Here is a 12,756-nt window from a genome sequence, read left to right on the forward strand (position 1 = left end):
ACACAAAGATGGAACAAAAAAATAAAATTACAGACCAATCTCCCACATGAACATAGATGCAAAAATTCTCAACAAAATATTGGCAAGCAGGATACAAAAATATATCTAAAGTTCTTTCACCCCCACCAAGTAGGCTTTATCCCAGAGATGCAGGAATGGTTCAACATAATGCAAATCAATAAATGTAATATGTTATATTAATGGACTGAAGGACAAAATTCACATAATCTTCTCATTAGATCTGAAAAAAGCATTTGAAAAAAATCCAAAATCCCTTCATGATAAAAGACCTAAAGAGATGGGGAGTAGAAGGAACATATCTCAATATAATAAAGGCTATTTATGACAAGCCTACAGCCAACATATTACTAACTGGGGAAAAACTGGAAGCTTTTCCACTAAAATCAGGAACAAGACAAGTGTGTCCACTGTCCCCACTTTTATTTAATATAGTATTAGAAGTCTTAGCCATAGCAATAAGGCAAGAGACACACATAAAAGGGATACAAATTGGAAAGGAAGAGATCAAGTTATCATTATTTGCAGATGACATGATTCTATACATAAAGGACCCTAAAGACTCTACCAGCAAACTGTTAGAGCTGATAAACTCCTACGTCCACGGCGACCTCGCCTGTGTAGCAAAGATGCCTCTACACTGGAAGAGAGCTGAGGACTGAGGGCCAGCACTCCTCGGAGGGATGCCCCCGGTGACCCCTTGGCAGTCGGTTACTGTAATGGTTCCTGCTGCCCATAAGAAGTCACGAAGACCCAATTGCTGGTGCCAATGGGCTGTTTTCTGCGCTCTGTTTCTTTCCTGCTTCCTTCTAGTTGTTTGTCAAAGAACAACTAATTCAACGCTTACTAGTAATCATGCATGCAATCAGAGTACAAGGAACAATCTGAGCATTGAATGTGCCCCTCCTATAATTAGGGCAATGGAGGGAATGTATAACTCTACTAAGAATAAAAAATTAACTTTAGGACAATTTTTTGATGGTGTAGAGCAAAAACAGCTTATGATGTTTGAGAACGATACTGAGCCTGAGAAAATGAAAGTAGAAATGTTGATCGGTAATGTTCATAAGAAGCATGACAGTTCTGCAGAAAAGGAGTTGAAAAACTTAGGCATTCCCACCAGGAAACTTCCTGGGGGATATGTTCAGTACTTGATCAAGGGCAGATGGTGGACACCACCGAAGTGGACTCCTAGAGCTGGAAACTACCTAGATCCACTCCCCTATGAGGGAGGATATGATGAATTCAGTAATAGATGGGTGAATTATGAAGGAAAAAGGAGGCTATGGCATTCTCTTCCATTTATGGAACGCTTAGCAAGGAAGCATAAGCCTTGGTGTTTATACAATAAACAAGAAAGAAGGGAATTTCTGGAAAGTATTACACCAGCCTTAAAATATTGGTGGTTTTTTTGGATGGAAACACTTTTATAATGAATATGAGGATTATATAAATGATTTAATAAGTGGAAAAAGATGGTTTGGGACAGTCCTTGGGGCATGACAGTCCTTGGGGCATGACAGTCCTTGGGGTATAAGAAATAAGTAACCTGTTATTCACCTTGCACCTTTTGCCCTAGTTTCTGTTCATATAATGTTGTGGTCAATGGTGCGAGATGTGCTTCTCAGAAAATGGGTACATTTCCTGCCTGATAAACACTGCATGTATGCTTAGAATAGAACAATACTTAAGATTGTTTAGATTAATAATTCTTGAGATCACTTGTTCAATCTGTATAAAACCTTGATGAAAACTTCAGTAAATCGCAGCAGCATATTCAACTTAGAGTGTGTCTGTCTGTCATTTCCATGCCGAATCCCGAGTTCTCCTTGAGCCTTCGCCCTTGTTCTCCCTCGGTCCTGATCTCCCTGAGAGTCAGTCCGTGGCAATAAACACCTACAGCCATGTAGCAGGATACAAAAGAAGTACACTGAAATCAGTAGCATTCATATATGCTAACAACAAACACAAAGAGAATGAAATCAGAGAATCACTCCCATTCACAATTGCATCAAAGAAAACAAAGTACCTTGGAATAAACCTAACCAAGGAAGTAAAGGATCTTTACAATGAAACCTTTAAAACACTCAAGCAAGAAATTGCAGAAGACTCTAGGAAATGGAAAAACATCCCTTGTTCCTGGATTGGAAGAATCAATAGTGTGAAAATGGCAATCTTACCAAAAGCAATCAACACATTTAATGGAATCCCCATCAAAATTTCAACAGCATTCTTCAAATTAAGTCCAAATGGATTAAAGACCTTAACATCAGACCTGAAACTCTGAAACTTCTAGAGGAAAAAGCAGGGGAAACCCTTCAATATATTGGTCTTGGCAAAGACTTTATGAATACAACCCCACTTGCTCAGGCAATAAAACCACAGATTAACCTCTGGGACCTTATAAAATTACAAAGATTTTGTACAGCAAAGGACACTGTGAATAAAGCAAAGAGGCAACCTACAAAATGGGAAAATATCTTCACTAGATATACATCTGATGGAGGATTAATACCTAGGATATACAAAGAACTCAAAAATTAAATAATAAAAAATCAAAAAAGCCAATTAAAAAATGGGCTATGGGCGCAGGGTGTGGGGCGGCTCCGGGGCCGGGGATGGCGGCGGCCGCGGCTGCGGCGGCTCCGGGACGAGCGAGGGGAGCCCGGGGAGCTCTGTGAGATGGGCCGGCTCCCAAGTCAGGGGGGAGGACACTTACTACAGCTGCTCAGAAGCACCACCAGAAGCTCAGATGTGGGCACCCCAGCCAGCAGCAGAGAGGGGTGCAGGGAAGCCACAGAGAAGTCCCTTCTGATGCCCCAAGGAGCAAGCCAACCCCTTCCTGGCTCCAGGAACATCACAAAGCAATATGAAACCTGTTCATGAGAGGAGTCAGGAATGCCTTCCACCAAAGAAACGAGACCTCCCTGTGACCAGCGAGGATATGGGGAGAACTACCAGCTGTTCCACAAACCACACACCTTCCAGTGATGCCTCTGAATGGTCCCGAGGGGTCGTGGTGGCTGGACAGAGCCAGGCTGGAGCCAGAGTCAGCCTGGGTGGTGATGGAGCTGAGGCCATTACTGGTCTAACAGTAGACCAGTATGGCATGCTGTATAAGGTGGCAGTGCCACCTGCCACCTTCTCACCAACTGGCCTGCCATCTGTGGTGAACATGAGCCCTTTGCCCCCCACGTTTAATGTAGCATCTTCTTTGATTCAACATCCAGGAATCCACTACCCCCCAGTCCACTATGCTCAGCTCCCATCCACCTCACTGCAGTTTATCGGATCTCCTTATAGCCTTCCCTATGCTGTACCACCTAGTTTCCTACCAAGTCCCCTCCTTTCTCCTTCTGCTAACCTTTCCACCTCTCACCTTCCACATTTTGTGCCATATGCCTCACTCCTGGCAGAAGAAGCCACTCCGCCCCCCCAGGCTTCATCCCCAGCCCACTCATTTAACAAAGCCCCTTCTGCCACCTCCCCACCCGGCCAGTTGCCTCATCACTCAAGTACTCAGCCACTGGATCTTGCTCCAGGCCGGATGCCCATTTATTATCAAATGTCTAGGCTACCTGCTGGATATACCTTGCATGAAACTTCTCCAGCAGGCGCCAGCCCAGTGCTTAACCCTCAGGAGGGCCAGTCTGCTCTGGAAGCAGCTGCTGCCAATGGAGGACAGAGACAGCGAGAGCGAAATTTAGTAAGACAGGAAAGTGAAGCCCTTGACTCCCCCAGCAGCAAGGGTGAAGGCCAAGGAGGACTAGTGCCAGTGGTAGAATGCATGGTGGATGGACAATTGTTTTCAGGTTCTCAGACTCCGAGAGTGGAGGTGGCAGTGCCTGCACACCGAGGAACCCCAGACACTGACCTTGAGGTTCAGCGGGTAGTTGGCGCTTTAGCTTCTCAGGACTATCGTATGGTGGCAGCTCAGAGGAAAGATGAACCCAGTCCTCTCAACCTGTCACACCATGCCCTTGACCATCAGGGTGAGGGGCGAGGGTCAGCCAGGAACCCTGCAGAGGTGGCAGAGAAAAATCAGGCTCGTGGGTTCTACCCTCAGTCCCATCAGGAACTGGTAAAACACAGACCTTTACCCAAAGCAATGGTTGTAGCCAATGGCAACCTGATGCCCACTGGAACTGACCCAAGTTTGCTGCCTATGGGCTCAGAAATCCTAGTGGCATCAAGTCTGGACATGCAGACCAGAGCCACCTTCCCAGACAAGGAGCCAACGCCACCCCCCATTACCTCCACCCATTTGCCCTCCCATTTCATGAAAGGTGCCATCATTCAGCTGGCTACAGGGGAGCTGAAGCGGGTGGAGGACCTCCAGACCCAGGATTTTGTGCGCAGTGCCGAAGTGAGTGGGGGCCTGAAGATCGACTCTAGCAGGGTTGTGGACATTCAGGAGAGCCAGTGGCCTGGATTTGTCATGCTACATTTTGTTGTTGGTGAACAGCAGAGCAAAGTGAGCATCGAGGTGCCCCCTGAGCACCCCTTTTTTGTGTATGGCCAGGGTTGGTCCTCCTGCAGCCCTGGAAGGACTGCACAACTCTTCTCTCTGCCCTGCCATCGGCTACAGGTGGGAGATGTCTGCATCTCTATCAGTTTACAGAGCTTGAACAGTAACTCAGTTTCTCAGGCCAGCTGTGCTACCCCAAGCCAGCTGGGTACCCCCCGAGAAAGGCCTGAGAGGACGGTCTTGGGGTCCAGAGACCTATGTGACAGTGAGGGGAAGAGCCAGCCTTCAGGAGAGGGCTCCTGTGTGGTAGAGCCCTCCCAGCCTGAGCCTGGTGCTCAAGCCTGCTGGCCAGCCCCAAGCTTCCAAAGATACAGCATGCAAGGGGAGGAGGCACGGGCTGCACTGCTCCGTCCCTCTTTCATTCCACAGGAGGTAAAGCTGTCTATTGAAGGCCGTTCCAATGCGGGAAAATGAACCTTTCTCAGACCAGGACTGGGGCTTTAACCCCAGAGGTGAGCCCTCACCATGAGCAGGCAGAGGTTTTGCACATGCCAAACAGGGAATGGCTCTCCTGGCAGTGAGATTTGAGGGAAAGAGGAGGCATGAAAGCAGCCTCCCAAGACAGGATCTGTTGCTCATTACCCCCATGGCATGCTTTCTGGACAGCCATTGGGGGTCCTGTGCTGGGGAGCAGCAGGCCTGGGACAAGGAAGGGTGGAGGTGCACACAGGATAAAAAAAACATTCCAAAAAAAAAAAAGGGGGCTATGGAATTAAATAGAGAGTTCTCAAAAGAAGAAATACAAATGGCATATAAGCATCTAAAAAAATGTTCTACATCCTAGTCATAAGGGAAATGCAGATTAAAACTATGTTGAGATTCCATCTCACTCCTGTCAGATTGGCTACCATCATCAAAACAAATGACCATAAATACTCATGAGGATGTGGAAAAAGAGGAACCCTTCTACATTGTTGGTGGGAATGCAATCTGGTCAAGCCATTGTGGAAATCAGTGTGGGGTTCTTAAGACAGCTAAAAATTGATCTACTATATGACCTAGCTATAGCACTTCTAGGCATATATCCTAAGGACTCATCTCATTACCTTAGAAATACTTGCACAACCATGTTTATTGCTGCTCAATTCATAATACCTGGGAAATGGAACCAGCCTAGATGTCCCTCAACTGATAAGTGGATAATGAAGATATGGCATATTTATACAATGAAGTCATGAAATTTTCAGGAAAATGGATGGATCTAGAAAGGATTATAGTAAGTGAGGTAACTCAGGGCCAGAAAGCCAAGCGTTGCATGTTCTCTCTCATATGCGGATCCTAACTACAGATGATTGGACTTCCATGTGAGTAGGAAGAAAACTCAGTAGCAAAGGCCAGTAAACTAGAAAATAAATATAAAGGGAAGAGAAAGGAAGGGAGGAGGGTACTTAATAGGATGGTATTGTATATATGTAAGTAGAAGAATAGATTAATGGGAGTGAAAAGGTCCAAGTGAGGTCAGGAGAAGAGATTGAGTAAAGGAAAGGTGGAGGGAGGGCTAATCAAAATCTAAGAGGATATAAATAAATCATGTGGAATCCTACTTTTTTGGACAATGGAACACTCCAGAGCAATAGATTATTGCTAGAAAATTGTCAGTGCCTGGAATGGAATACTTTCCTGTGAGTTGTTGTCCAGGGAGGTCCCTGACACCCCCAAAACATTATAGGCCATTTCCAAGGCCCTTGGTTTCCCACCAGGAATAGATGGTAAGAACCTATTGCTGAAGACTCCACATACTTGGGCTACAAAGCCACTGAGAAATCCTGCTGGAACTGAGCTGATAATCTCCTCAATGTAGACCAGCTGACAGAAAGCTGGAAGAAGCCATTCTGTGTACAGTTCAATGGGAGAGAGAGAAATCACCAGTGAAGATACTCAACAGTGCAAGCCTTATATTTTGCCAGCCAGGCCAAATGAGCCAATTGGTGCAATAGTGGCATGTCTTATTGTGGAAACCAACTGCCCTATAATTGGATTGAAGGTCTGCTCCATGGGAGGGAATACATCCCTGATACTGAAAAGTTAAAACAGGGGTATTTATGAGCCCTAGGGGTATAACATCTGCTACATTCTGGCTAAATGTATATACTATGCTTATCAAACTGCCCAGTAAGTACTTCTCTTAATGTTCCTACCCTTATATTAATGATACTCTCACTTTTGGTAGAGAATCTTCTCTTTTCAGATGGCAATGTCCTTGGGATAACTCAGAAGGTATCATGGTGCTGGAGAGAAGTGACCGGAGTGTGGAGTACTATAATATCTATCACATCTTCCAAGGCTCAGGGTCTAATGCAATAGAGTTGGCAGAAAGAATGTAAGAGCCAAAGGAAGGGTAGAACCCCTTACAATGTGCTCCCCCCATACACAAAATGGTATGGATATCCATGACCTCACAGTGCCTGACACTACATACACAAGATCATCATAATAGAAGGAAAAGATCATGACACCAAAATAAAAGAGAGACTGATTGAGATGAGGAGGGAATATGATGGAGAATGGAGTTGGGTTTTTTTTTTTTTTTTTGTTTTGAGGTAGGGTCTCACTCTGGCTCAGGCTGACCTGGAATTCACTATGTAGTCTCAGGGTGGCCTCGAACTCATGGCGATCCTCCTACCTCTGCCTCCCGAGTGCTGGGATTAAAGGCGTGTGCCACCATGCCCGGCTATGAGAATGGAGTTTTGAAGGGGAAAGTTGGGGGAGGGAATGTATTACCATGGGGTATTTTTCATGGAAGTTGTTAATAAAAATTTGAAGAAAAAACCCAAAATGCCAGAAATACTCATTGCAGAAAAGACACCCTCTTCAGCATATGGTGCTGGGAAAACTGGATATGTATCTGTAGTGGGATGAAAAATAGAACCTTATTCTCTCTCCTTGCACAAGAATTAATTCCAAATGGATCAAAGTCCTTTATATCATGCCTGAAACTCTGAAATTTCTAGAGTAAAAAGTAAGGGAAACCCTTCAGCATATTGGTATTGGCAAAGACTTTCTGAATATAACCCCAGTTGCTCAGGAAATAAAAACAAAATTAATCTTGGGACCTCATGGGATTGCAAAGCTTTTGTATGACAAAGGACACTGTGAATAGAGCAAAGAGACAATCTACAGAATGGGAGAAAATTTTTGCCAGCTATCCATCTGATAGAGGATTAATATCTAGGATATACAAAGAACCCAAAAAATTAAATAATAAGAAATCAAACAACCCAATTAAAAATGGGCTGTGGTTGACCCATTTCTGTTCCCCTCCCACAGTTCAGGTCTGAGTTCCCTGCACTGTCAATGTGGGGGTAGGTGCGGTAGTCTGTAGTGTGTAGGCCAGACCCATTTCTGGTCACCTCCCATAGTCTGGGTCTGCCTTTTCTTTATGGTCAGTTTTTTTGGTGGGGTGGTGTCGGTCTGGGGTGAGTAGACTGGACCCATTTCTGCCTCCTCCCACTGCCCAGGTCTGATCAAGGTTAGAGCAGAAATTAATTAATTTGAAACTAGGAAAACAATTTTTAAAAGCAATGAAACAAAAATCTGGTTCTTTGAAAAACAAACAAGATTTATGAACCTCTGGCCAAAGTGATCAAGCACAAAAAAGAGAAGCCTTAAATAAACAAAATCAGAAATGAAAAAGGAGAGATCACTACAGACATCAATGAAATTGTAAGAATCATCAGGGTATACTTCCAAAACCTCTACTCCACAAAATTAAATAATCTGGAAGAAATGGATGAATTTCTAGACACATACCACCTACCAAAACTACACTCAGAACAGATTAATCTCCTAAACAAACCTGTCATATCCATGGAGTTGTAAAGGTAATCAAAAACCTCCCCCCAAAAAACAACCAGGACTGGATGGCTTCTCAGCTGAATTCTATCAAACTTTCATAGAAGAACTGAAACCAAACTTTCTCAAACTATTCCACATAATTGGTGACCAGGAATCCTTTTATGAAACTAGCATTACCCTATACCAAAACCAGAGAGAGATGCAACAAGTAAAGAAAATTATAGGCCTATATCCCTAATGAACTTAGATGCAAAGATCCTGAACAAAATCCTTGCAAACTGAATTCAATAACACATCAAAAGCATTATCCACTTTGATCAGGTAGGCTTCTCCCAGGGATGCAAGGATGGTTTATTATATGGAAATCGGTCAATGTAATATACCACATAAATAAACTGAACCATAAGGACCACATGATCATCTCAATTGATGCAGAGAAGGTCTTTGACAAAATAGAACTCCACTTCATGATCAAAACGGTGGAAAGAATAGGCATGGAGGGTTTATATCGCAATACAATAAAGGCTATATATTAAGCTCTTGAAGCCTGAATAATTCTTAATTGGGAAATCTCAAGGAGTTCCCACTGAGATCAGAAACAAGACAGGGGTTCCCACTCTCACCACTGCTCTTCAACACAGTACTAGAAGTACTGGCCTAAGCAATAAGACAGGAAAAAGTAATAACAGGGATTCAAATTGGAAAGGAAGAAGTCAAGTTAGCCCTATTTGCAGATGACATGATCCTGTATATAAGTGACCAAAAAGTCTCTATCCTAAAACTTATAAAGGTGATTAATTCCTTCAGCAAAGTTGCAGGATACAAAATCAATGCACAAAAATCAGTAGCTTTTCTATATGCAAAGGACAAATATACACAGAAAGAAATCAGTAAGACTGTCCCATTTTTAATAACAACAAAAAAATTAAATACCTTGGAATAACACTAACAAAGGATATGAAAGAACTATATAATGAAAACATAAACACAACTAAGAAAGAAACTGAGGAGTACTTAAGAAGATGGAAGGACCTCCCATGTTCTTGGATAGGTAGAGTTAATATTGTGTAAAATGGCAATTCTACCAAAAGCAATATACAGATTTAATGCACTACCAACAAAAATACCAGCATCATTCTTCACTGAGAGTGAAAAATTGATCTCAAAATTCATATGGAATGGCAGAAGGCCTCAGATATCAAAACATATCCTCAGCACAAGAAACACCTCTGGTGGTATTACTATATTACAAAGCCATAGTAACAAAAACAGCATGGTACTAGAATAAAAACAGAAATATAAGCCAATGGAACACAATTGAAGACCCAAACTTCAATGTTCCATTGAGTTGTTGGCCAGGGAGGTTCCTCATGCCCCCAAAACATTGTAGGCCATTGCTGACGTCCTTGGTGTCCCACCAGGAATAGATGGTAAGACCCTATTGCTGAAGACTCCACATACTTGGGCTGCAAGGTCAGTGAGAACTCCTGCTGGAGCTGAGCTGAAAACCTCCTCAACATAGACCAGCTGACAGAAAGCTGAAAAAAATCCATGCTGCATGCAATTCAATGGGAGAGAGAGAAATCACCAGTGAAGATACTCAACAGTAGATACTGCTAGCCTTATTTTTGGCCAGCCAGACCAAATGAATCAATGGGTACAATAGTGGCATGTCTGTTATGGGGGAAACCACCCCCCTCTCAAAATTGACTGGAGGTATGCTCCATGGGAAGGAATACATTCCTGATTCTGAAAGCCTACAACAGGGGTAGACATGAGCCCTAGAGGTGTAATGCCTGTTGCTGTCTGGCTAAAAGTATATACTATGCTCATGAAACTGACCAGTAAGCACTTCTCTTAATGTTCATACCCATATATTAATGCTATTTCACTTTTGGTTAGAAAAGCTTCTCTTTTCAAATGGCAGTGACATTGGGATGACTCAGAAGGCATCATGGTTCTGAGAAGACATGACAGAGGAGTGCTCAGTACTGAAATATCTCTATCACACCTTCAAAGGCCCAGAGTCCATTGCAGAAGAGGTGGTGGAAAGAATGTAAGAATAAAAAGAAGGGTAAGACTCCCTACAACATGCTCCTCCAGACCCCAAATGGCCTGGATATCCATGACTTCGCAGTGCCTGACACTACCTACACAAGACCACCATAGTAGGAAGAAAATATCATGATATCAAAATAAAAGAGAGACTGATTGGGGGGGGGTGTCATGATGGAGAGTGGAGTTTCAAAAGGAAAAGTGTGGGGGGAGGGAGGGAATTACCATGGGATATTGCTTACAATTATGGAAGTTGTCAATAAATATAAATAATTATTTTAAAAAGAAAATTAACTTTTAAGACAGGGTACAGCCTTGTGCTCAATTAATGGTCTTCATAAGTGAGAAATAACTTCAAGCTTTGTGGTTCTGTTTCCAGCATTCCCTTGAAGAGCCCAAACCAAGGTAATGCCATGACAGACTTTAAAGATATTAATAGGTCTAAGTTTCTGTTTCCCTTCAGGGCCCAAGTTTCTGACACAGCACTTTGCAGTTACTGGGAAAAACAACCACAAACTGCTCAGTACCCAAAATAATCCCTGTAATGGACCAATCAAAAAGGACCAAGTAAATGTTATACATTCCTGTGGCTCTTGTGGCTATAGATAAGTTTGCTTAACGTTTCTCAGCTACTATATAATCAATCAGCTTGTAACATGTATACTCTTGCTAAATGTCAACCAATCATGTAACTGCCATGTTGGAAATTTCCCTTTTCTTTGTTTGAACCTAATAAAAGCTTCTCCTGGATGCCATTCAGGGCTCTTGGATGGACCCACTGTGTTGGTAAAGTCTGGAGCCTGAGCTTAAGCCCAAAATAAAGCTCTTTGCTGTTGCATATGTGTCTGACTGTCTTGGTGGTCTTTGGGGACTCAGTAATCTTGGCATAATACCCTGAGTATTTTGTACCCACACAGGTATTTAGACTAATCAAAGATGTTTTCAAACACAGGTGCCAATATTTTATACTGTTATACTTGTCTTTTTCCTGACAATTTCTAGGTTAAATTAATTTGTTTAGATTTGTATTGTTTCAAAGACTAGTAACAAGTTCCACCTGTATCTATAGCTATTAGATATTTAAATAGTAAGACATGCCTACTTTCTATGCTTCAGATATGGTCTATGCCATCACATAACTAAATTGAGAGATTAGACAAAATAACTTAAAACATTTGTGTCATTGGATATGTTTTACTAATCAAATGTGCTACATATGTGTTGGACATAGGCAGGGCCCTGGGTTAAAACAAACCTAAGCTGTAGGACACAAAGGCCCCAGGTGATGGAGGTGTTGCAGCAGCCTGAACTGCTGCTGATCACATCTCAGGGACCAGACCTGCAGGGGAGCTCCAACCCCCTTTCTCATTGTAGTGAGCCAAGATCCTCCCCCCCATTCTTGGGGGCCCCCAGACAAAATCTCAGACCCTGAGATCAGCAGGAAGTAAGGCCACTCCTCTCCAAGCATGGGATACCTGGCCATTCAGATAAGACTTCAGCTTTGCCCATAACCCTGTGGCCTATGGCCAGTTGCCTAGGAAACTCCTCATATGGTATCAGCCAGCACCTTTGCATACTTTCCCTTTGCCATTGTCTACCTGCTAGAATGAATGTCCCCATATTAGGCATAGGCTTAGCAACCTTTAAACCCACCAATCCCCTTAGGGTCCTCTTCCTGTCTTCAGCTGCTTATATATCCATTTCCCTAACAATAAACTGAGAGCTGTTCACTGAAGCTATCTCCAGAAAGTCTTTACTTTGGTGCACTCACCACCATGGTTGCCTGGGACTCCTTGGAGGACCACAGCCAGCCCAAGGACCCTGGAACCCACACATATGTACACTCTTCAAGGCTGGAGTAACTTCTTTTCTAAGTGTTTTAATAATCTATGTAGAAGCCAAAGTCAATTGTATTCACCAGAGCTAAAATGGCCAGTATTTTGGCCTATACTTCCAGGTCATGAGGCCACTGTAGATGATGGAACACTTCTACACCAGACCTCTGGTAAGTTACCTGATCAGGGAGGACATGGAGACCCAGAAACAAAGAAATCAGTGTGCAGTCTGAAACAGGAGAGTCATAATTGAGAAAAAAAAAAATCTGCCTTCTTTGCTACCCGAAGAAGGAAGGACTACTTGGCTAGTATGGCCCTGACTCATCTTAACAGACAATGCCAGTACTGGAGAAGCCATAGTGCTCCTCCCAGAACCCTAAACCCTCCTTTGGAGAGCCATTAGTGACTTCTAAAATTAATGCTCAATTAAATTTTGGCTATCTGCTTGATCTTAACACTCATAGAGAAATGTATAACCAAAGATAAGGTAATACCTCAAATATTATATGAATGGCCTATTTAGTA

At 43.1% G+C, this 12,756-nt stretch overlaps 1 protein-coding gene across 1 annotated transcript; it reads left to right on the forward strand.

Moving 5' to 3' along the window:
• Window positions 1–2,645: 2,645 nt before the first annotated feature.
• Window positions 2,646–5,002, forward strand: LOC123462152 (ataxin-1-like). The gene has a single exon (XM_045154523.1). It carries the CDS (start codon window positions 2,888–2,890, stop codon window positions 4,958–4,960), a length of 2,073 nt encoding a protein of 690 aa, XP_045010458.1. The 5' UTR covers window positions 2,646–2,887; the 3' UTR covers window positions 4,961–5,002.
• The last annotated feature ends 7,754 nt before the right edge of the window (window positions 5,003–12,756 follow it).

Source organism: Jaculus jaculus, chromosome 7 (genome assembly GCF_020740685.1).
Source record: "Jaculus jaculus isolate mJacJac1 chromosome 7, mJacJac1.mat.Y.cur, whole genome shotgun sequence".
In the NCBI taxonomy this organism is placed as follows: Eukaryota; Metazoa; Chordata; class Mammalia; order Rodentia; family Dipodidae; genus Jaculus; species Jaculus jaculus.